The 23,624-nt window shown below is 49.3% G+C and overlaps 1 protein-coding gene across 16 annotated transcripts in view; it reads left to right on the top strand.

Annotated features, from left to right (window-relative positions):
- PUM1 (pumilio RNA binding family member 1) overlaps window positions 1-23,624 on the top strand; it is a 1,312,543-nt gene that overhangs the window by 233,951 nt on the left and 1,054,968 nt on the right. For all 16 annotated transcript variants that reach the window (XM_069623037.1, XM_069623034.1, XM_069623036.1 and 13 more), the window contains one exon: window positions 22,973-23,087. In XM_069623037.1, the coding sequence (XP_069479138.1) occupies window positions 22,973-23,087 (115 nt within the window). The remainder of the gene's footprint in view (window positions 1-22,972; window positions 23,088-23,624) is intronic.

Below are 23,624 nucleotides of genomic sequence, written 5' to 3'. Positions count from 1 at the left end.
TTCACTAAGCCCCTTTTTGATGATCTGGACCATCTTGGTATCACCTACACCAACTATGCAGATGATACCCAGATTCTCCTCCCACTTTCCGGGGACTACAACAAGGATTTGGCCTTGGTGAATAGGGTGTACATCATCGTCCAGGCATGGATGGCAACCCACGGACTATGCCTGAACGATGACAAAACAGAGTTGCTCATCCTAGGGACACATTCTAATATGAAGAAACTCAGTCAGGACTATACTTCATTTGAAATTGACGGGAACATTATCAAGGTTTCCAAAGATGTGAAGACACTTGGCTTCTATCTGGATGCCACCCTCTCTTTTGACAAGCAGGTGAAGTCATTGGCATCTGCCACCGCCCACACATGCAAGCTCATTAGAGCAGGCAAGCATTTTTTCTCCGATAACAACTGCCTTATCTTAGCGAGAGCATTAATCCTTTCGAGGCTTGAATATTGTAATGCCCTCTACATCGGAGCAAACAAATCCATCACCCACCGACTCCAAATTCTTCAAAACAATGCCCTACGAGCTGCCCTTGGTGTACCCAAAAGATCACATATCTCAAACATCAGGCGCCAAAACAATTGGTTGTCCTCCCAAAACAAAATCCACCTTAAAGTAGCATCCCTGGTTCAGAAAGCCCTGAACAATGCAGCACCAAGCTATCTCTGCAATAAACTCACTAAAAGAAATCATTTACGCCCTGCCAGAACTGCTAATGCCAACAGCCTCAACATTCCCAGATTCAGGTTATCTAAGGCGGGGGGCAGTAGCTTCTCGGTGCAAGCAGCTCAATTATGGAACTCATTGCCTAATCCTCTACGCGAGGCACAGCCCTTCCCTAAATTCAGAATTAACTACATCAATCTGCTAAGGACTACCAATGAATAGCCTATCGGCGCCCACTTATCCCCCACCCTAGAATATACACTTCATTATGATCCTATGGTCCCACTCACTTTGCCCACCTGACCATTGAGCTTTCGCCCATACAGTACCTGTACATAGACTGTCTTGATCATATTTTGTATTTATTCTGCATGTAAATCGCAACTGCTGCCTTCCTGTGATATTTTGCAGTCTATATTTTGTATTTTGTATTTGTACAGTGTATATATCCCATGACCCCACCCTGCAACTTAAGCTTCGCATTTTCTGTACTGCTGCGCCCGGATACCTGCGGGTCTGGTGCGCATTATAAGTGAATAAAACAAACAAACAAACAAACTAATTTGCACAGCAGGTGAGAGAGCACGTTAAGGTCTGTGCCTGTCCGTGCAGAACCGGAAGGCTGTAAGTGTTGACTCCCTTTACACCGCCTCCACCATGGCAATTGTTGAGGTACTAGCAGCTATTGCAGCAGCTAGGAATATTTTTGCTCGTGATAAACTGACGGCCACCTCCACCCATCCCCCCCCCCACTCCCGGCTTACAGAGTCAGGATATGGGCAGTATTGCAGGTATTACTGCAGGATGTAGTTTATGTAGCTGCATGTTCCTGAAGTTTCTTTCCCTTTTGGGGACATGACGTGTCAAAATTTGATTACGCCCAAGTCCATTGTTGAGGTAATGACTGAACCACCTCCTGCTCTGGAAGTATGCGATACATTAGACAGCCTTTCTATTTTGCAAAGCATTCATGGAGCTGCTGTTGCGGATGAGTGGGACACTCATCAGGAGGATCAGATAATAGTCCCTCGGAATAGTAGCACTTCTTTGAAGGGGTGGGTGGCGCCCCACGCGTGTAGCAGTAGGATTACGCCAGTTCCTGATTTTATTTCTGATAAACACAAGATCACTGGTAAAACATGCAGTGGAGGTAGGCACCTACATTGAAGACACTAAAATTGATGTGCGAGCCATTACAGAAACCTGAGGTCATAGTGCAGTGGGTCCTGCTTTGAATTTACCTATCCCCGAAGGGTACTGCATGCTTCGACAAAATAGGAGGGATGGGAGAGGGGGCAGGGGTCGCATTTATTTTTAGATTGCGCTCCATCTGGGAAATTAACGGCCAATTCATGGACTGGATTCAATCAATTTATATAAAAATGTTATTGAATGCTGAATCGACTGCCCTTTCGATTTATAGGCCCCCTTCCATGACAGAGGATTTTGTCACAGCTCTATTTAACTTCCTTCTCTCCTTCCTGAAACATAACACTAGTTTCTTATTATTGGGAGACTTTAATTTCTGGTTGGGGCACGAGGAAGACCTTATAGCTACTAATCTGCAGGTGGCTTTGTCTAACTTTGGTTTTGATCAGAAGATCCACGTTCCCACTCATTGCTTGGGGCATACTCTAGATTGGGTTTCCCCACTCAAGGTTGCCTCTGGGGACTTTCAAGGGCCCTTGTTCAGACCAATGTTTTGTGCAATTCGTAGTCCAGGCCGGATTCCCCTGAAAAGTCAAAGGTGGAAAGGCTTAAGAGGTGGTGGCTAGAAATTTTAAGAACCTTACGTTGGAGCGGATTGAGCCCTTGCTGAGCCCTCTGGGTGACCTTTCTGAGATGAAATCGTCCGAGCTTTCGAAGTCTGTTAACGTCAATATCACTAATACAGTAGCTCCATTAAAGCCGAGAAGGCACAAGGAAGTGATGGAAAATAAATATTGGTTTTCCCCAAAATTAAAGAAATTAAAATAGTCTACACTTAAAACTTTCTATAAGTGGAAACTTAAACCCACTACGTTAGTATTGGCAGCCTAAGTATACTGGTCGGCGATAGGTGATGCCAAAAAAAAAATCGTGTAACACTAGTACAGAATGCTCAGTCAGATGTAAAGGAGCTTTTTTCGATCCTTAAGGAGCAGGAAACTACGCACTCTCCTGACTCTGCCCTGTTAAGTGGAGGACCAAGCTTGGTGCGCAGCGATTCAGGATGCCATGCATGGCAAGCTGAATGGTATAATGGCAGATAATGGCCAAAAAGAGAGCCAAACTATAGGAGCAGGAGAAGGTCTGGATGGAACTCCTATTAGATGCCTTTCCATACCTCAATTTAGTTTTTCTGCTAGAACAGTCACTGAATTGGTTACTATAGTGGAGCTGTTGAAGGTAACAAAGTGTAGGGGTGATCACTGCTCGGCTGTTAACATTAAAACTTGCTCTCCAATTCTGTTAGAAGCCATCTGTAAATTTGTGAACTCCTCCTTTGTGGAGGTCTCAGTGCCCTATAATTTAAATAAGGAATGGATAACCCCTATCCTCAACCTGGCCGACCCATGGACTTTCCGCTTAACTACAGGCCTATTACCACTACCCTATTCCTGCTGAAAATTCTAGATTGGGAGGCTTATATTAAAATTGCGGACCATCTTAATAAACACCAATCTGGATGTAGGCAGGGTTTGGGACAGTCTGTGCTGCTGTAACTCGAGGCTAGGCTCTTCTAATGGATGGATGAAAAAAGCTTCCATGCTGATGCTGCTGGATCTGTCGGGGGCCTTCGACCTGGTGGACCACTCATCATGGTCACCAGGTTGAGGGAGGTTGCTGATTCTTCACCGGCAGCAGCTCAGTGGATATCATTCCTTATTAATAGTGATAGCAGAGTTTACTTTGAAGAGGCAGTAGCTTCGCCTATAACCTTATAATAGTGTCCCGCAGGGATCATGTATTTCACAATGCTTGCATATCTTTACAGCACCCTTTCTTTGCCCTATTGGTACAAAAGGGGGTGGTTTTTACAAATTATGCCTCCCCGGCCCCTCCCCCAGAATGCTCCTCCAATTCCACCAGCACTGCTGGTCCCTCCCGCAGTTCAGACCCTACCAGTTCAGATCCCACCTCATGTATCACCAACAGCGAACCGCCCCCTCCCCCCCAAACAGCTGTTGGACTTGTCTTTGGAACCAAACTTTGGGGGAGGTGGGAACCTGTTCTCACCTGTCCCAGGTCCTGGACACCACTCGGTCTGTGAATAGGGGGAGCATTATCATGGGGTGACACCCAGGACGATGATCCCTTGGCATCCGTTAAGGCCTTTCATGACTGCCTTCAGGGCTTGGGGTGGTTCTTGGGGTCCCTCTGCCTGAAGAAGGCCCCCCCATGAATCGGAGTGCTAAGAGGTTTTGGGTAAGAGCACCACAATCTGGTCTAGCATCCCTCTCCAGAAGGATGTGGTGCAGGTGGGGAAAGGTCTGGGAGAAGCCCAGGGCCAACACCCAGATGAACAAGAAGTTGGACAGCTGGTTCAGGCTGACAAAGGGGGAGGGGGATTCATCCTGGCCTCGCAGCCGCAGTCTTCAGGGGTGGCTGCAGCCTCATTCTATTCTAAACCATCGGCTTAGTCTTCCTCAACGGGAGCCATCTCCAGTTGTCTTAGAGGACATGGTCCTCGAGTCTTTGGGCAAGTGCTGTTATTCAATCTCAGGACTGCATCTGTGGCAAGCCAACTCCGATGCCTTTTTGACTGCTGTTAACCAGAAGCTGTGGCGGCAGCTTGGTGAAGATCTGCCCGACCTCCCTTTGGACAAGCAAACCTCCTTCAAGGCTGGTCTGGCAATGCGTCTACGTAATCGGGTCCCCGGCTCTTTTAAAGGGGGTGGGGTTCCTTTGGCTGTTGGAGATGCAGGTGATGGAACCAGTTCCTCTTTCAGACAGGGGCTCCAGGTACTATTACAGTATTATTGCGGTACCTAAGAACAACCAGACTGGCCAGAGGGTTGTCCTGGACCTGTCATTTCTGAATTACTGCTAGAACACTTCAAGATGATTAGTCTTGCGCATATAGCCGAGTCTCTTGTGTGCAGGGGACTGGATGTGTTCCCAGTACCTCAAGGATGCATACCTCAATGTACCAATCTACCAACCGCATCCAAGGTTTCTGCAGTTCATGATTGTACCATTTTCAGTACAAGGTGCTGACCTCCAGCATGAACTCAGCCCCTTGTCTTCACGATGTTGATGAACGCAGTAGCTGGCCTTCTCTGCTTGGAGGGCCATCATTTTTACTCTTATTTGGGCAACTGGCTGGTGAAGACGGGGTCACCCAAGAGGGTAGTGCACTCTTGCCAGAGATTGGCAGATATCCTTCATCAGCTTGGGTTCTCCATCAACCAGAAGAAGTTAACGCTCATCTCAGGATCTGGTCTTCTTAGGGGTGCGTTGGAACATGACTGTTCAGCCGGTGTTCCAACGCCCAAGAGGCTCCTGTCCCTCTTCAAGGTGGTGGGGCACTTTCTGACCAACTCAACCACCTCGCCATGGTGGTTCCAGCACCTTTGGAGCCTGATGGCCAAGTTGGACAGGATCCCAATACCACTGCTTACTGCTGACCTTCGCTGGTGGATGGCAATGTTTTAGTGGGAGCCCCTTAACCTGGCTGGAGCCTACCCTGGTGGTCACGACTGACTTCTCTTTCGAGCTGGGGGCTATTCTGGTGGGCTATATGATTCATGGCGCATGGTCCAGGACAGAAGCCCTCCTGCATATCAATTTGCTCGAGCTCTGGGCAGTGGGCCTGGCCCTCATGGCGTTTCTCGCCCTCATCAGGACCAGGTCTGTTCTTGTCAGGACAGGCAACTCTACTATGAGGGACATGCAGGGTGGCACCCATCCCCCCCCACCACATCCCCTTTGTCGGGAGGCGGTATTGATCTTAGAATGGTCCCTGACGGAAGGGATTTGGATTTGTGTGGTCCACCTTCCGGAGGATAGCAATATAGAAGCGGACCTACTGTGTATAGGCCGCACGTGGGCTGGGACCTCAGTGTGGTTCTCGGAGCACAAGCCTTTCAAGCCGATGGCCTCTGTGGACATCCACTTGGTGACACTAAAGAGTTTGACTGGTGGCTCTCATCTCTGCACGCAGGGTTAGTTAGCTGCCGCTTTTGTATTCGTGTAAGCCCTTCACCCCGTTTCCCAACAAGGCCATCTTGCGCACTCACCCAAACTTCTCTCTCCAATTCATCAGAATCAAGAAATCTGCCTGCTGATCTTCCCAAACCCGCAGTCGGAGACAGAGGTCCCTACATTCATTGGACCTCAAGAGGGTCCTCAAGTTTTCTTTGATTAAATCCTTCAGCAAGTCTGAGGCATTTTGTGACACTTGGGAGGGGGGGGGGGGCTCCTCCCCCAGCTCTCATGCTTACAAGGCTTCAATCCCCTGTTGGGTGGTTGAGGTCATTTCGGATGCCTACACGGCCATGGGCACACCAGTTACTGAGTGGATTCATACCAATGCGGTCAGAGCCAAGGCCACGGCTGTCGCGTTTCAGGGACATCGTTCTTCGAATGTAATCCGCAGGGTAGCTACTTGGGCCACTCCAGCCTTCTGTGAGTACCCCCGCATTAAACTGTATGTGGGCCTTATGGGAAGATCATTTTCCCAAATGCACATCCATGCTTTGTTCCGCTCATGCTCACTGGAAGCATGCTTGTTCTTATGGGACACGTATAGAATACCCAAAGTTAAACGGCAATGGCCAACTCCATTGAATCTGCCAAATTCTGCTTCAACTCGGAACAAGAGGCAAACGTATGATCAAGCATGACCAGATTAATCATACCTTCAAAAATAGTTACTCTATGGCCTTCAACCCAACCACATAAGTGTTTCAAAGTAATTCACAAATGTAACCCAAGTATTACCACCTTTCTTTTTGTGGTCTCTAAATCGCTTGGGCAAGAGATTTTCCAAACTTCAAGAGAAGAGCCTGTTTCAATTTTTCTGTCAGCCATTTAAAGCACCATAATGGCACTGCTGCCGCCAGTATGAAGGAAGGTCTGCTGAGCAACCATGCAATCTTATCACACTCCTACGTCTTGCACTTCAACGCCATACTCCAAAGCAGTCAACCAATCGGTTATTTTCTTTGATCGTCCATACTCAGTTGATCATTCTGTTTTAGATTTTTGGTGGACAGACCGCGTCAAACTTGGCTTCAAGCAGTGATGTATGTGGATCAAGCGTGAGTTGAGAAGATTTAAATGTGGTATTTGTGAGGCTTTTGATGCTGCTGGTCGGAGCCCACCAGGATCTCAGAGGAAGAGCTGGGTTTTAACTGCCAGGAAGGGTCGATGAGTGGCTGAAGCGGTTCAAGCCGATGGACTGCTGTTGTCGAAACAGTGATCCTGTGATCTGGTTTGCGGTTTGGCAAAGCAGCAGTTTGAGTGTCTGATCGAGTCATGGTGTAACCCCTGGTCTGAATCGGCAGTCGACTCTCCAGTGTCCCTAGGTGTGCCAGAAAGTAGCAGCAGTGGGGAATCCCTCAACGTCTTTGGTGGAGAGTTCACTTTGATGGACATCTGACTGGTTTTGAGGTGGCGGTTGGGGATCCTTAGCAGATCTGGTTCTCCAGTTGCTGTGACGCCATATTCAGGGGCTCGAGGACTTGGTCCTTTCAAGGTCTGCTTTCCCAATCCTGGGAGATTCTGGTGCAGAATGGCAAGTCCAGGTTTGCGCCAAAGGTCACCCCCAATATTCACTGGGAGTGGGTAGGGGCCGAGCTCTCCTGATTAGTACTGCTCCTTAACCTCAGTGGGTGAGGGCTTTCAAAAGGGTCAGTGAATCCTTTTGAGGTGTTCCAGAATTAAAAAGTGAGGGAGACCTATTCTATTAAAGGCAAACGCCCACAGGTGATTGGACTAAACCTAGCTTTCTTTAGTGCTACAATACCCGTTGGACAAAGTGGAATTTGCCCTTCTGACATCCCACCCAATGTGCTTTGCTCTAGAGTAAGTGAAGGGGACAGGAATGAGGATGGCAGAGAAACAATCTGGTGGAAGCCTCCGCCTGCCCTACATAGCACTCCTGACTACTGTAACCCTAACCCCACCCCACCCCTTCTCAGTAGGCTCATAGGCCTTTAGAAATGCAGCACCCTGGTGTGAAGTTACTCCCTCTGAATGAGTGTGCTCCTTTGATGACTGAGCTCAGGGCAGCTGCCTGGTTGGCGGTTGGCTTTGGCAGAGGGTATCTACCCTCACAAAGAGATTCAAGAGGAAGGAGGCATGGCCATTCAGGTTCTTGTCATTTGTTAAGCTCGTCCTCTCTGGACACAGTACACGTCACCTTTCATAGCTTGAGCTGGATCACAGGAGCCAGTATGCGTTATATCAAATGGAATATGGCTGCAATGATTTAAAATAGTGCCATGCACCATGCCTTGACTCAGGCATAGTTTTATTTTAACCACCATCAGGGGCTACTTATAGTTTTGATACGGGTGGGAGCATACCTTAAATGCAGCCCCTGAGCTGCAGAGACTTGGCTGCCACTGTAGCTGTCAAATGGACAACTGACCTCTGAGCCTGCTCTCTGCCACTGATGGAGTAGGTGCTGAAAATCTGGATACTTATGCAGTGGGACCCAGATGTACCCTATGCTTTTGGCATGGAGTTTATGAAATGGCAATCTGATCTGCAGGTTACCCTTTAAAATATGGGATTACCTTCATGATATTAATTTACACACCCTTGTCCAATGGCAATTGATCACAAGGGTTACGCCAAAATCCATTACCAGCAGGATTGTGATAGACTGCAAGAATGTGCTTGAGGTGCCCCTGCCCAAGTGATGGGTGGTTTGCCTAGGAAGCACTTGTGCTGCTGAGCGTTGCTCTGCAGAAGCTCCCTCTTCGATCATGTAGACCTGTGAATGCTGCCTGGGCTCACATTGCCCCAGGGTGAGTGGTCTGGTGCCCCATTTCATTTTTACTTTGTTTCCATTCTTTTTTTGTCACGTTCGCTCCCAGTGCCTAGTATTCCCCAGCTCCCCACCAACTAAGCCTACCCCCTCACCCCCCCCTTGTGATTGGTCATTTTATCCAGGAAGGCAGCCATCTTAACTGGGAACCCTAGGGCTGCCAAAGTTGGCCAGGGACACCTGTAGCAGACAACCTACAGCAGTTGATAAGGTAAGTGTGGTGTGGGTGGGGAAGTACAGCCATTACTGCAGTCCAGTGAAACCCCCACCTCTTATTCCCCAATTATCATATAACTACTTGCCTAACTGTGTCACTGGTATTTCGTAACACTGCCAAAGTTTGAATTTAAGTGGCATTTCATCACACTGTTGAATCTAAAGGAGTTTTGAATCTAGGTGCATTTTCCCATTACTGTGACTTTTTGTATCTAGGTGCGTTTTACCACTGCTGTATGTTCTAAAAGCACACAGACTGTTTGATTAGATGGATTGTTGGGGTAGAAAAAGTGGTAGTTTCTTTTTTTGGTGGTATGAAATGTGCTGTAATCTGATGGATTCTGAGGATAGATGTGTTGCACTTAAATGTTTTGCTGGGTCATGAAATGCGTTACACTTGGATGTATTGCCAGAGGAATGTTTCCTACTTAGATTGCTTGTGAGGGACTGGAAGTGTTAACCTAGATGGGTTGCAGAGGTAGTAAATGTGTTATTCTGGTCTGAGACCTTGGATTTATTGTTAGAGGAAATGTCACTTGTGGAGAACAGGAGTTTAGCATATGATTTAATTAAAATATACAGTGTAGTTTTAGTAGTATCATTTCTCTTGAGCTTGGGCTGGCACCTGTATGGCCAGTGTGCGCAATTAATTGATCTGTGGATGGTCAGTTGTGCTACACTTGTTAGCCTGCATTTACACCCTTGATCTATGCTGGTAACCAATCCACTATACTTAAAAATTCAGAACCATGCATAGAACCAGGAAGATTTCTAGTAAGACTTTAAAGGTAGATTATCCATCGTGCCTAGAGAATCCCACTAGCCTAAATCTTAGGGCAGCCTCCTAGTAGATATACTGGGTCAGCCCATCTATTTTGTAAAGAAAACTTGAAGATAGCCTCCCTGTCGTCGTCCCCCAACCCCCCGCCCCCATGGTGCCTAGAAGTGTCTACAAGGGTAGCTGGTCTTTTTTCCTCAGACCTTCTGACGACACAGCGACATCAAAGATAGGCTCCATTGATGCTCTTGGTATGTATTAATGCACCACTTCGGTGCACATCTGCTGCAGGCACGGCTATCCATTTGCTCACAATAGAATGCAGCTACGACCTATGACAGTTTCTTGATAGCTGGACACTTGATGTAAGCCTACTTACACCAGACTATGCCTCCAACACCCCTGACATCAATTTGGGCATGCTTGACACATAGCTAGTCTCTAGCACTCGCGTCATCCCCTGACCCATTGGTACCCACACGCCTGATCGTCATGGGTTGCTTTTAGCGGAGCCTGGCCAGCCCTGCTAAGCCTTACTGTGGCCAAATGCACACATGCAGTCTAATCCAACTCCATGATCTCCAACGCTCTGGACTTCGGTCCACCGAGGGTGTTCGCACTACCAACGCTTTTAGACTATAATTATGGTGAAAGAAATGAGAAATAAAATACAAATCATTGTAATAAGTTTTTTTTTCCAAAATGTATTTATTTTTCTTTTGTACATTCCAGCTTTTCAGCACACATCAGATTACAGTTGTGGCGAATAGGAGCTAGGATAACTGATAACAAACAATAACAATGGAACAAGTAATGAGAATCACTAACTGAAATAGTCCATGGGGGGGGAGAGGGGCTGGGGGCAGGGAACATGAAAGACAGCAGTTTCGGTATGCACATTGGGGCAATTGGTAGTCTTGCACGCCTTAAGATGATACACAAGGGGACCTGTGATTGTGACACGGGATGTCCTGTGTGTTTAGTTCCTCTGCCACGTGCAGGTTTCAGGGTTATGCCTTGGGCCCACGACTAGTCTTTTAATCTAGTTTCTCCAACCATTGCAGTGTTGGGGGTTGCCTTGCCAGCCCTGGGTACTGCTGCGTGTAGTCCAGGCAGGGAGCCCAGGTCTGGTAGAACTTGTCCCTATTCCCAAACTGGATGGCTGGGACTTTTTCGGCTGCGATTATGTCCCAACATTTGGACCACCACATTGGGTTTGCTGGGCCTTCCGGGTGTTTCCAGAGTCTGGCTATGGATATCTTGGCGGCCGTCGGGAGGTGTGAGCATAAATCTGCCCTTCGACCAGTCAGAGGGAATTGCCCTTCCCCCGTTGCTCCTAATAAGACTATTCCCGGGTCCCATGGGATTGCAAGACCCGCAATCGCTTTCATTTGTGCCAGGACCGCGTTTGCCAGAATTGGGTGGCCTTGGGGCATGTCCACAGGAGGTGATATAGCATTCCCTTGTCTGAGCACCTTCTACAGCAGTACGGAGCGGATAGATGGGTTGCATTTATTAAGTATATCTGGTGTTCTGTAGCACAGTTTAAATGCCCCCTTTTTGTTGGTTATGCATTTGGAGCTTTTGTGTCCCCTGGCCCAGATTTGGCTCCATTCCTCGGGGTCTGTCTCTGGCTAGGTCTTTTTCTCATTACAACATGTAGGCCTCCTTTTCTTCTTGGGTCTGTCCTGTCGAGTAAATTGTACAGTGTGGATATCTTCCCTTTAGGGGGGGTTTGACATAAGTGTCCTTTCTAGGGCTGTGAGTTCTCTACTTCCGTTTTTCTTTGTCTCGGCTGAGAGCCAGTGCCTGAGCTGAGCTTATCTGAACCTCTGTTTCCGGAACCTGGAATTTGGCTTTACAGGCTTCGAAGTTCAGTGGGTTTCCATCCTCCAAGAAGTCTGCGGCCTGCTGCAGGCCCCCTTCCTTCCACTTGTGGTAATACCTGGAGTAAGTCCTGATTGTCCCAGATAGGAATAAGTTGCCCAGTCGTAGCTCTACACTTCCTTTGGCGGGCTGCTTTATGCCAGTTCATCACTGTGTTTTTGGTCCTCGGAAGCAGCCCTGTATTTGGGGGATCTCCACGTTTTTGTGTGCAGAAGCAAACTCTATTGGGACCCGACATCAGGCTCCCTCCAGATCTAGCTATTTGGGTTTATTGGTGTTGATTTGCCATACAAAGGCCTGCGAGAGCTGAGCCGCTAGATTGTACCTGGACACATCGGGGACCCCCAGACTGCTGACTGTTGAGCCACGAAGCATGATGCTCCTTGGTATTTGCGCTTTCTTGCCCTCCCAAACTAATTTCAGAATCCCTGTCTGCAGCTTCTGTATGGCTTTTTTCTGAACAGTTACTGGGAGGGCTAGGCAGTGGTATAGTAGTCTCGGAACCAGGTTCATTTTTAGAGCTGTGATCCTGCCAAACCATGATTTGTTTCTGCCAGCGGGTCAGATCCTTTTAAAATTCTTTAAACAGTGGGAGGAAGTTCAGTTTGTATATTCTTTCCAATTTGTTTGGGACCTGGACCCCCAGATAACAGTTGTGATTTCGCCTCTGGAATCAGGAGATTGGCTTCTAGTGTGTTCTGGTGCTTCCTCAGCATGTTGATACCCATTGCTGTTGATTTGGAGATTTACCTGGAATCCACACACCCCCCCCCCCCCCCCCCCCTCCCTCGTCTCCCCCCTCCCCGAATACCTCAAGCTCTTGCCACAGAGTCTTCGTCGATGTTTCCGGCCGGGTGAGTGTCAGTAGCACATCGTCGGCGTACAGGGCGGCTTTATACGATTCCCCTCTGATTTCAAGCCTGCGTATTGCCGTGTTGTGATGGATTCTGCTGGCAAACAGCTCCATTGAGAGCGCAAATATATGGGGTATAGACACCCTTGCCTGGTGCCTCTCGTTATCTTGATGCTGTCCGATCTGTCCCATTCAGTCTAAGCCTGGTAGAGGGATGTTGGTAATTGGCTAATATCCATTTTACAAAGTTTGGGTCAAATCCATAGTGCAGTAGCGTTGCTTGTATGTACCCCCACTTAAGCATGTTAAAAGCTTTGTGTGTCTCTAGGGACAGGACCACCATTTCCGATCCCGTCCTATTTGCTGATTCGATTATCTTTCGTCTGATATTGTCCTGAGTGCTGCGGCTTGGGATGAAACCCATTTGGTCTGGGTGTATCCTGTCTGGAATAAGTGGCGCGAAGCTCCTCGCCAGAATTTTTGAGTACACCTTGGCGTCGTTATTTAGCAAGGTGATAGGGTGGTATGACTAGCATTGAGCGGGGTCTTTCCCGGGCTTTAGTATAAGAAGTTAGCGGCGACTCCATGGATGGGCTGGTGGATCCCGTAGAGAGGAATGAGTTGAAAAGCCCCGCTAGCTGGGGCGCAGGGATATGCACATTCTTTTTGTAGAATTGGACTGGAAGTCATATGGTCCTGGGGTAGTTTTTTAGAGAGCGAATGGTATCGCACACCCCTTCAGCCATAATTGGGCCTTCCATGAGCTTCAGCTTTTTTAAATTCTTTATCAGCTAAAAAATGTAAAGCAATCAAAATTAGCCAGATGGGCAAAGTGGTTAAACTCCTCAGTATGCAAACGAGTGAAAAATGTAAATCTGTCTTCATTCGACCTACTTTCACCTTAATCCAAAATAGCGCGAACAGAATGTTTCCTTATTGCACTTTCCATTGTGCAATTTTCACATAAGTAGTAGACTTACAGGCTGGTGGTCCTTGAACATTCAGAAATTCACCTTTACAGCATCCCTCAATTTCAACCAGTTGACGCTTATGATTTGTCTTCTCGAGAAAATGCCACTGGGGCAAAAAAGGCCTTAAAGTCATTTAATTTGGTCATTGTGTTGTATATACTATTCCAGAAGATATTGCCGGATTTGGGTAGTAAAAACGCCCCATTTGTGTTTTCAAAGAAAGGTCAGGAACAGCAGTGAAGACGCATTTCAACTCCCATGTTTGCATTTCTCTGGATCTTCCCATAAAACTAGCAACTTAGTATGTCAGGTGAAGGTATTTTTAATCCTTTTACATGGAGCAGCAAAGCAACTTGTGACTGCAGCGGACATGTGTCCCTTCCAAGATAATGAGATCTTTATAAACGGTGCTTTTGATGGTCAAGAATGAGGTAACGACTGACATTCTGACAGCAAGGAAAGCTGTTTGGAAAGTGAAGATTGTTCCGTGGTGTCCAGCTATAATGTGCAGCCTTTTCAAGTGCAGCATTCTATGATTTTGGAACTCTTCTCTGAACCTTCTCCTGTGATGCTCTTTCCCCAACTCACCCCTTGGACTTTCTCCCTATGCCCCCCCACCACATCCAGTGCAGTAAACTGTACCATGGACACTGATCTGACACTCATACCACATTAACTGTGACTAAATCTTACTATCTACTTCTCAGACGCCTCTTCCCTTATCCTGTCTACCCTCATTCATTGCAATCATGGCCATCATCCTCTCCTGCCTAGACTGACAATTCCCTTTACCTGGGTGCCCCCGCATATGAACTCAAAGCTCCAACGGGTCCAAAACCGCAGCTAGGCTCCTCCTGCCCCTCTGCCCCAGAGAGCACATCACATCTGCCCTCTGTGTCCTCCACTGACTCGTTGTCAGGAAATTTTCAAAGCCATGTGTATCACCCACGGTGCCCTCCACAAGATGGGCACAGAATACCTTCAACAAACTTCTGTTACCAACCCAACAAATCTGCGATCAGACACTGGTCTCCTTGTGATCCCTCCCTTCAAATTGACAAGAGTAGGGGATCCTACTTCAACCAAGCTCCTTCAATCTGGAACAGAATTCCCCTTCGTGTCCGCATAGAGGATCACCTTGCCTTCCAGAGGCCACTCAAAACCCCCAACCCACCTCCCCACCATCCAGAAGATCCCATGCCACACTTTGGTTATTTAACCACCTCTCGTGTAGGCCGGGGCAGCAATGAATCTGCATTGAAATGTACCGAATGACAGGTAATGAACTCCAGCAGACCAGAGGATGGAATCCAAGCCACATCCAAGAAACGAGGCCGAACGCACAGGTATGTATCACACTCAATGCTAATGGAAGTTGAAGGTAAGCCACCCACCTGCACACATCGATCATGCACTATTTTTAAAAACTCATTGCACAGCCCCTCTGCCATAAGAATGCAACTAACCCGCTCGACAAATCGGTCTAGCCATACACATAATTAGTCTCCTGCAGTCATACTCTACAGGCTACCTTTCAGCACCCATCCATATGCCAACTCGATATGGATAGCTAGCAGGGACTTGGCCACCCCTACCCTCCTTATTTTCTAAAATGCACACACGCATTCTAAACTCCTGACGAATTCCTCAGACTTCGATCCCCCAAGGACGTTCACCTACAGCGCTTTGAGGCCATACTAATGGGAAAAGGCACTACACAAATGACAAATTACATTATATCTGCAAAACCAATAGGGAGGTTCAATGACTGGGACAACCCCAATCCCACCCATAGAGACTGGAAAGTGCCTTGACACAACGGAGTTGAGCACATGTTTAGGGTCTACTGGTGCAAACATTGGTGTTGCCATGCAGAAGAGCCCTTTGGGATAATGTAGGAGTTTTCTCAGTCTGCCCTTTAAGGTTACAATGACTAATGAATGATTCGGAGCACTTGAAGTACATGTAATTTAACACAAGTATGATCGAATGTGCCATAATCCATTAGCAAGAGGAAAGGCCTTAGCTGGTGGGTATATTGCATTTTGCGACGCACTGAAAATTAGTCCAGTGACATTACATTATAGTGACATTACATTATGTTTTAATTCTGCCTGCTCCATTGTGCAGACATTGTTACAAGCTGCGCTTGGCATTGCAGAAATGGTTCTTCAGCCTCTGACAGGTCAAGTGCGATTGGTTTATTCAGTAATCCTAGATCATGCATGGTGTCCTGTGGGTGGCAAGAGAACCTGGGACGACTCTATAAGATGATGTAGTTTGGGAAGAAGTGTTATTGCAGACATTTTTCGTTCACTGTGAGGGTATACGTACAACGTGTCAAAGGTTAGCATGCAATTGTGCTACTTTGCCGAGCAGCCTCCAGTTAAGGGGGGTGTGATGTTGGAACATGTTACTCAATATAGTGGCTACTGTACTTAGTCCAAGGTTGTCCTTCCTCCATGCGACCTCCCACCTTTCCGCTTAAACTAAGTTGGACAATGAGTTGGGTATGTCCTAGGTGATGGAAAAGAACTGGCAGGGCAAGGTTGAGGGGTGTTTCCTGGAGTGCAGTGGCTGCATGCGCAGCTAAGCAAGCAAATCAAATTGAGGGATTTTTCATTTTGCTGAAAATTGGCCCAGGTTACCATCCCTCTTGTGTAACTCCCGCAATTATGAGGGGGGAGGGGACTAGGAGTAAAGTAATAACTATGGTGAGTAACTTTTTTTTATTTGGCCCCTTGCTTTTTATTTTCTATCCACAGGGGACCCACCCAATCTTCATATGGGGAGTTTGGACTATCCATAACAAAGGAATTTATTATGATTACAATTAAGGCTGTTTTTCTGGTGTTTAATTTTCAGACAATCTGTCTGTTCCATATTTATCTATTTCTCCAGCATGGGGTTTGGCATGGATTCACATGCTCATGAATATTCCCCGTCAGGCCGGGAATCCTCGGTAAAGAAAAACTCAGTATGTTTTGTTTCTGATCTTTCTCAGTAACCAATCACTGGTCTCTGGGTCATACTGCCCCCAGCCAATGACTGCCCTCTCCCTAAGCCCCGCCTCTGGCAGCCATCCTCAGATTTTTACTGCACGCTCAAGTGTTGAGTCCTCGTGTTTAGCTCTCAAGCTTTTTTGCTGCGTTTTCACGCTTTTTCAAAGAGATTTTCTTATTTTTCGGTCAAATAGAGCCTCGAGCTCCACCGTGTCTACATCCGATCAACGGGGCTCCGTTTCGGATTTTCTACGCCCCTCAAGGGTGAAGTTTTCGAGTTACGCTTCTTGGAGGAATCCAGAAGTTTCTGCGGCCTACCTGGACATGCCCCGGGAGAAGGGAAGCTCGACGCCCGGAAAGCTGTTCAGGGTTTGCCCTGGATGCCAGCTGCAGAATGTGTTCAAGGAGGACGAGCACTCGAAATGTTTCTACTTCCTTCCTGAGGACAAAACGCACGTGGAGAAGGACTGTGCGTTTTGTGGGAACATGTCGAACGGACCGTCAAGGAGTGACACCTTCGTCTCTCCAACTGGCTGGAAGGAAATAGCCCGTCGGGTAAGAAGAAGTCCGAGCGGTCTTCTAAGTCCTGTGAGGGTGCCCCGGCGACGGGGGTGCAACAGAAGGCAAAGCACCATGAGTGTGCGGGCACCGGGAGCGCCAAACGGTCGGGCTCCTCAGCTGCCAGGCAGGGCGCATCCTCTCCAGCGCCATCAACCACGAGCCAATGCTCTGGCTCAGGGAAGAGGAAGGCCGAGAACCCGGCGAAGCTTCTGGAGAGGCCCCGGTTGATCTTGAAGGATCCAGCAGAGGTGGACCGAGGCGGTGACCCTCCCCCCAAGGTGAAGGCCTTGATTCACCCGGCCAAGGCCTCTATCGAAGTCGCAGCGGCCCTGGCGCAGACTGAGGAGGCTACATCAGTGGAGGCGACCTTGTGGCACAGTTTCCCTGCCACCGCGGAGAGATGCCTCTTTCAGGCCCATCGAAGACCCCGGCGGAAAAAGAGGGGGGGAGCTGGTGGCCATTGTGGACACAGCCTCCGAGGAGGAACTGGTTGAAGTCTTGGAGGGCCTCGACAAGGGCGTCGAAGAAGCCCGGTCCCATGGAGGGATCCCGACAAAGGGGACGACGAGAGCGGCGCCAGCGAGGTACCTAGTCAACAGTCACGCCCATTGCTTCCGGAGCCGCAGGACAACTCGGCGGCCATTTTGTTGGCAATACAATCCTTATGTTCAGAGATGAGGACGAGATTGCCCCTACCACCGACGGAGGAGCCGGAGCCAGGCCCGTCGGGGTCCCCCAAACAAGAGAAGACGGACCCATCCAGCCCCGCCTTTTCAGCCCTCGCGGCCTGCTCAGCCTTTGCCCACGTCCCCCGTACCTGGGGATGACACAGGAACGGACACTGCCACGACAGGTACGGATGACCACGGCGGCCACAACGGGATGGAGCTCCCATCGCCTCCAGCCCGGGCCTCACCGCCCGACGAGATTGGGTCTTTCGACGCTATGATCGCCAGGGCATCTGAGCTTTATCAGCTCTTTCCCGAAGAGAAAGGTGGTTTCCTTTACCAACGGCGCGAGGCTAAGAGGAAGACGGTCCTTGCCGTGCCTCTGCTGGATGACATCTGGGACGAGGGTCTCACCCTTCTCAAGAACCCGTCTACGACGCCTGCCAAGAGGGATCGGTACAAGAAGTAACGAGTCCCCTACGCAGCACCTTTGTGCCTTAGGGCGCAACCGACCCCTAACTCGTCCGTCTCAGCGGCAGCCAAGAAGAAAGGGAGGGGGGGGCATCGGCCTCCACGTCAACTTCCCCGCCGGACGGCGAAGGAAAGAAGCTGGATGCAGTCGGACGACGAGTTATCTCGTCGGCGGAAACGATTAAGGCGGCCAACGCCCTTGCGATCGTGGCCCGCTACTACCGGGAGTTATGGTACAAGATCGCCCTCCTGTTGGACTTCCTACCGGATGACAAGAGGGCTGAGACCTTGGAGATCTTGCAGGAAGGTGAGGTGGCGTCGTACCACGCCATAACAGTGGCAACGGACATTGCTGACACCGGTTTCCGCCAGCTAGGCAACGGCGTTTGCCTCAGACGACGGTGGCTCAAGGCAACGGATTTCTGCCAGGACGTACAAGCCAAGGTTTTGGACATGCCTTTTGACGGGAACAACCTGTTTGGGAAAACAGTGGATGAGTCCCTCCAAGCCATCAAGGCAGACGCGGAGACAGCTAAGGCCCTAGGAGTTCTCCAGCAATGAAGGCCGTCCTTTCGGAGTTCCGGAGGCAAGCAAAGGTGCCTGCAAGGGTTTCGGCGGTGGATCCTCTGCATACCGCCAAGCGGCCCACTCTTCGTCGCAGGAAGCCTATAGAGGGCGAGGCCCGTCTGGTGGATCCCACCGTCGCCAGGGAGGCCGATGCAGCAAGGCGTCCTCCAAGCAAGATTGAATCGACCGTGGCGTCGGGCCCCCACCGAAGCACCCCGGTGGGAGGCCGGCTGGCGAAGTTCGGCAGCGTGTGGGAGTCCATCTCCACCGACCGTTGGGTGCTGGACGCCCCCTGGCCCAGGGGCACGCCCTCGAATTTCTAAAAAAGTGCCCCTGCATTGTTCCTGTGGCCAGGAAAGAAAACCACGTCCCTCAACTACTGTTGGAGGTAAGGGTGATGCTCAAGAAAGGTGCCATCGAGCTTGTCCCAAAGGGGCTCCGGAGTATACTCCAGGTACTTCCTCGTGAAAAAGAAGACAGGAGGGTGTCGACCCATCCTAGACCTGCGACGACTGAACAAGTACATCAAGGCACCCTCCAGCATGTGCTGGGACAGCTGGAGGAGGGCGATTTCCTGTCGTTGGGTTTGTAGGATGCATACTTTCACGTTCCCATCCTAAAGGGACACCGGAAGTTCCTCAGGTTTGTGGTCCAAGGGCGGCACTACCAGTTCAACGCCCTCCCGTTCGTATAGAAGTCAGCACCCAGGGTTTTCTCCAAGTGCCTCACTCCAGTGGCTGTGCCTGCAGGGGGATCACGTCTACCCCTACCTGGACGATTGGGTGATCCGCGCAAGAACAAAGGAGCTCCCTGTAGAACACACAGCGAAAACCGTCCAGCTGCTCACGGACCTGGGGTTTTCCATCAACTTCCCCAAGTCCCACCTGGTCCCCTCTCATGTCGCACTGTTTCTGGGAGCCAAGCTCGACACAGTGCTGCATCTGGCGTCGTCGGAGGAAAGGACAAAGGCCATCCTAGGCAAGGTGCAGTGTCTGCTGGCCACAGACGTGGCCAGAGTGAGGTCCATCAAGTCCCTCCTCGGGATGATGTCCTCTTGCATTTATCTCGGGCGCCTGTGCAGGCTTCTGATGTGCCCTCTACAGGAGTTCCTCGACGCCCGCTGGATTCAAGCGACGGGCAGCTTCAAGGACAGGATCCCTCTCAACGAGACCTTCCGACGAGTTATCCGGTGGTGGGGCGCCTGCGCTCATCTAGCGGCAGGGACACACTTTCAGACCCTGGCCCACCAGGCGACAGTGACGGCGGATGCCTCTCTGGAGGGGTGGGTAGCACACACCGGAGATCTTCACGCGAGAGGCCTTTGGCTCCCAGAGGAGAAGCCTCTCCCCATCAACATCCTGGAGCTCCGGGCAGTGTTCTGGGCCCTCGGGTTCTTTCTCCCGTCCCTCAAGGGCAAGGTGGTGAGGATCTTCACCGACAACACCACCACGATGTTCTACATCCGGAAGCTGGGCGGAACCAGACCCCGGCCCTATCCAAGGAAGCCCAGGGCCTGTGGCATTGGGCCTTTGCTCAAGGGATGTTTCTGGTGCCGTTTCATCTGGTAGGGATAAAAAAACACCATCGCCGACTCACTTAGCAGAGAGCTGCGCTCGTGCCATGAGTGGTAACTACGCCAGGATCAAGTGGACCTACTCTTTCAGCGATGGGGCAAACCTCAGATCGACCTGTTCACGACGGCGACAAACTCAAAGTGCCAGGGGTTCGCCAGCAGGTTTCCCCAACCGAGGAGCACGGGCGATGCTTTCTCGTTCCCCTGGGGCGGCCTGTTCCTATATTCGTTTCCTCTGTTGCCGTTGCTGCTCCGACTCATCAACCAGCTCAAGAGGTCCCGGTGCAGAATGATCCTCGTCGCACCAGCGTGGCCGAGACAGATCTGGTTCCCGGACCTTCTGGACTTGTCAGCGTCCCCACCAGTCAAGCTGTCGATGGATGCCGATCTTCTCTCCAGAGAAGGAGGCGCAATTCTTCATCCCGACCCAGAGTCGCTGAACTTGCAGGCCTGGCTCCTGCAGCACTAGAGTTTAAAAGATACGATATCCCGGCCGACTGCAGAGAGGTTCTTGCGAATGCCAGGGCGTCCACAACTCAAGTGCTACAGACATAAGTGGAAGAGGTTCCCTATCTGGTGCTGTGCACAGAAGATTAACCCTCTGCGGATTACGGCCCCTCAAGTATTGCCGTACCTTCTGTCGCTAGCCAAAGCTGGACTATCTCATGCTTCAAGATACACCTGGCAGCGATTTCCTGATACACCAGGACTACAGAGCGGTCATCCCTGTGGTCTCATCGCCTGGTTAAAGAATGTATGAAGGGACTGTTTCGATCATTCCCGCCGGTGAAGGCGCCAGCCCTGGCGTGGGATCTCAACGTGCTGCTGACCAGGCTCATGGGTCCGCCATTCGAGCCATTGCAATCGGCCCGGTTGAAGTTTGTCGTGGAAAACGGCGTACCATGTGGCCATCACCTCCGCACGACGCGTGGGAGAGATCCAGGCACTATCCTGTAAGCCTCCATACCTGACCTTTCACGATATGAGGGTAGTGCTGAGGACGCACCCCTCCTTCATGCCCAAGGTGCGGTCGGACTTCCATCTCAACGAGCCCTTGATGTTACCAGTCTTTTTCCCGTCGCCTTTGTCGCCGGCCGAGAGGACTTTGCACTCGCTGGATGTAGTTAGAGCACTGAAGTTCTACGTGGAACGAACAAAGAGTTTTCGGAGGGCATCACAGCTGTTTGTGAACTTTGGACCTGTGAACCAAGGGAAGGCTCTCTCGAAGGCTTCCATTTCCAGATGGCTCTCTGGCTGCATCATGCACTGTCATTGGTTGGCAAACCGACCGTTGCCCGGCCGTCCGAGAGCCCATTCCACCAGAGCGGTCGCTGCTACCACGGCGTTCTTGTCTGGTGTGCCCCTGCTGGACATCTGCAGGGCTGCTACTTGGAGGTCGCTGCACACCTTCACGAGATTCTACTGCGTCGACCGGGATTACAGGGAGGAGTCCAGGGTCGGCCAAGCAGTGCTGCGCAACCTGTTCGCTTAAGGTGAGCCTGGTGAGGAGGTAAGAAATGCTTAATGTTGAGCCTTGCCACCTCCGGTGGTTGTGCATGTGTGTACTGCTATGTATTCTTTTATTCATGAGCATGTGAATCCATGCCAGCCCCCATGCTGGAGAAGGAACAAGTTACTTACCTGTAACTGTTGTTCTCCAGCATGGTTCTGGCATGGATTCACATGCGAACCCTCCCGCCTACCCCTCTGTGGCTCTTCACTTGGTCATACTGCCACTTTACGTGCTACCAAATCTGAGGATGGCTGCCAGAGGCGGGGCTTACGGAGAGGGCAGTCATTGGCTGCAGGCAGTATGACCCAGAGACCATTGATGATTAGCTACTACTAAGAAAGACAGATCAGAAACAAAGCTGATACTGATTTTTTTCTTAACCGAGGATTCCTGGCCTGACGGGGAATATTCATGAGCATGTGAATCAATGCCAGACCCATGCTGGAGAACAGTTAAAGGTAAGTAACTTGTTCCTTTCTGTAATTGAGACCAATCATTTTTCTGCAATTATTTTTCAAATTTTCAGGACACTAACCTCTAAACAATCTGCACATGAAGATAAACTGTTGCAAATCACTAGCGTGGCATGAAAGTCACCATCTTCTGCCGGTTTACGCATTACACCATTTCGTACTTGCAAAGTGTGCATTATTTCTGTAGTCCCAATTTTGAGATTAAGCAATTCAACCAAAAACTGCTAGCACAAAATGTTGCTCTTTGCTTGTTGGCTAGCCTCTAGTGCCTTCAATTCCAGGCGGGTCCAAACTGGTTACACTACGGGTGCTTTGATTACAACACATAAAGGACGCATGTATAAAAATGCAATGCAATGCAAAAGTGGCATCAATTCAAAACTTAGGTGAAGGCTTTTTTGAAATTGAACCAGGAACCGTAAGTGGAGTTTTCCAGACTCTGCTGATCACATAAACATAACCTGTAAATCTAGAACTCCTCAGCAGCAGAAACACTGTTTGGCTAATAACATGCTTCTTCTGTTCCCAAGAGAATTAAATGCATTTGCTTTTGGTCACTTAGCAGCTTCCCACCCCTTCTTCACCCAACATGTTCCCAGTTCTTGTCTTCGGATGTTTTAATTTACCTATTTGCAATGAGCCCTATTGAACTTTGATTAACTCTACCACAGATACTTAAAATATAAGTCCTGTATTGTTATGCCTTCATTTAATTGAATTGGAACAGTCTTTATTTTTATTTTTTATTTTAAGGCATGTAAATATTTTTCTCATTCACAGCAACTATTACCAGGGAAAAAATTCTGGGAAACGGATGACTCTAATAAAGATGGACCAAAGGGTATATTCTTGGGTGACCAATGGCGGGAAAGTGCTTGTGCATGGGTAACATCAGGTAAGCCAAATGTTACACCCAATATGAATGATAAGGCTACTTTTTGTTCTTGTTTTAGTAGCATTTGTGTTGTCCAGAAATGACGCTGTGCCAGTTAAATTACTATATAACTATATAGCTGTGTTTAGTCTTGCAGTCACTTGTTCAACTGTCTCAAATCTAGCTGTTTAGTACTCCACTTAATTTATCTGTTGGGCGTAGGTCTTTCTCCCACTATAAAGGACTCTCGCATCTGGCTGTATTTAGTACTGCAGTCACTTCAACTGTGTCTCAAATTTAGCTGACGATATCCAACTATTCTATAGTTACCAACTATACCCTTCACACCACATAGTTTGTTACTGCAGTAAACCTCTTCCAGGAATATCCACACTAGGCACAGCCACTGGAATAACCCAATGATCTAACACTAGCAAACCTCTACAATCTTACTCGAGACAGCGACTGAACAAGCGAGCAATATCCGCTTACTAGACCACCAACAGACTGAGCCCAAACTTCTACTGGACATACTCCTACGTCCCGTCCCCTTTCCTC

This window comes from Ambystoma mexicanum, chromosome 11, assembly GCF_040938575.1.
Source record: "Ambystoma mexicanum isolate Mex_15411 chromosome 11, UKY_AmexF1_1, whole genome shotgun sequence".
Taxonomy (NCBI): domain Eukaryota; kingdom Metazoa; phylum Chordata; class Amphibia; order Caudata; family Ambystomatidae; genus Ambystoma; species Ambystoma mexicanum.
This window is presented reverse-complemented; position numbering and strand designations above follow the sequence as displayed.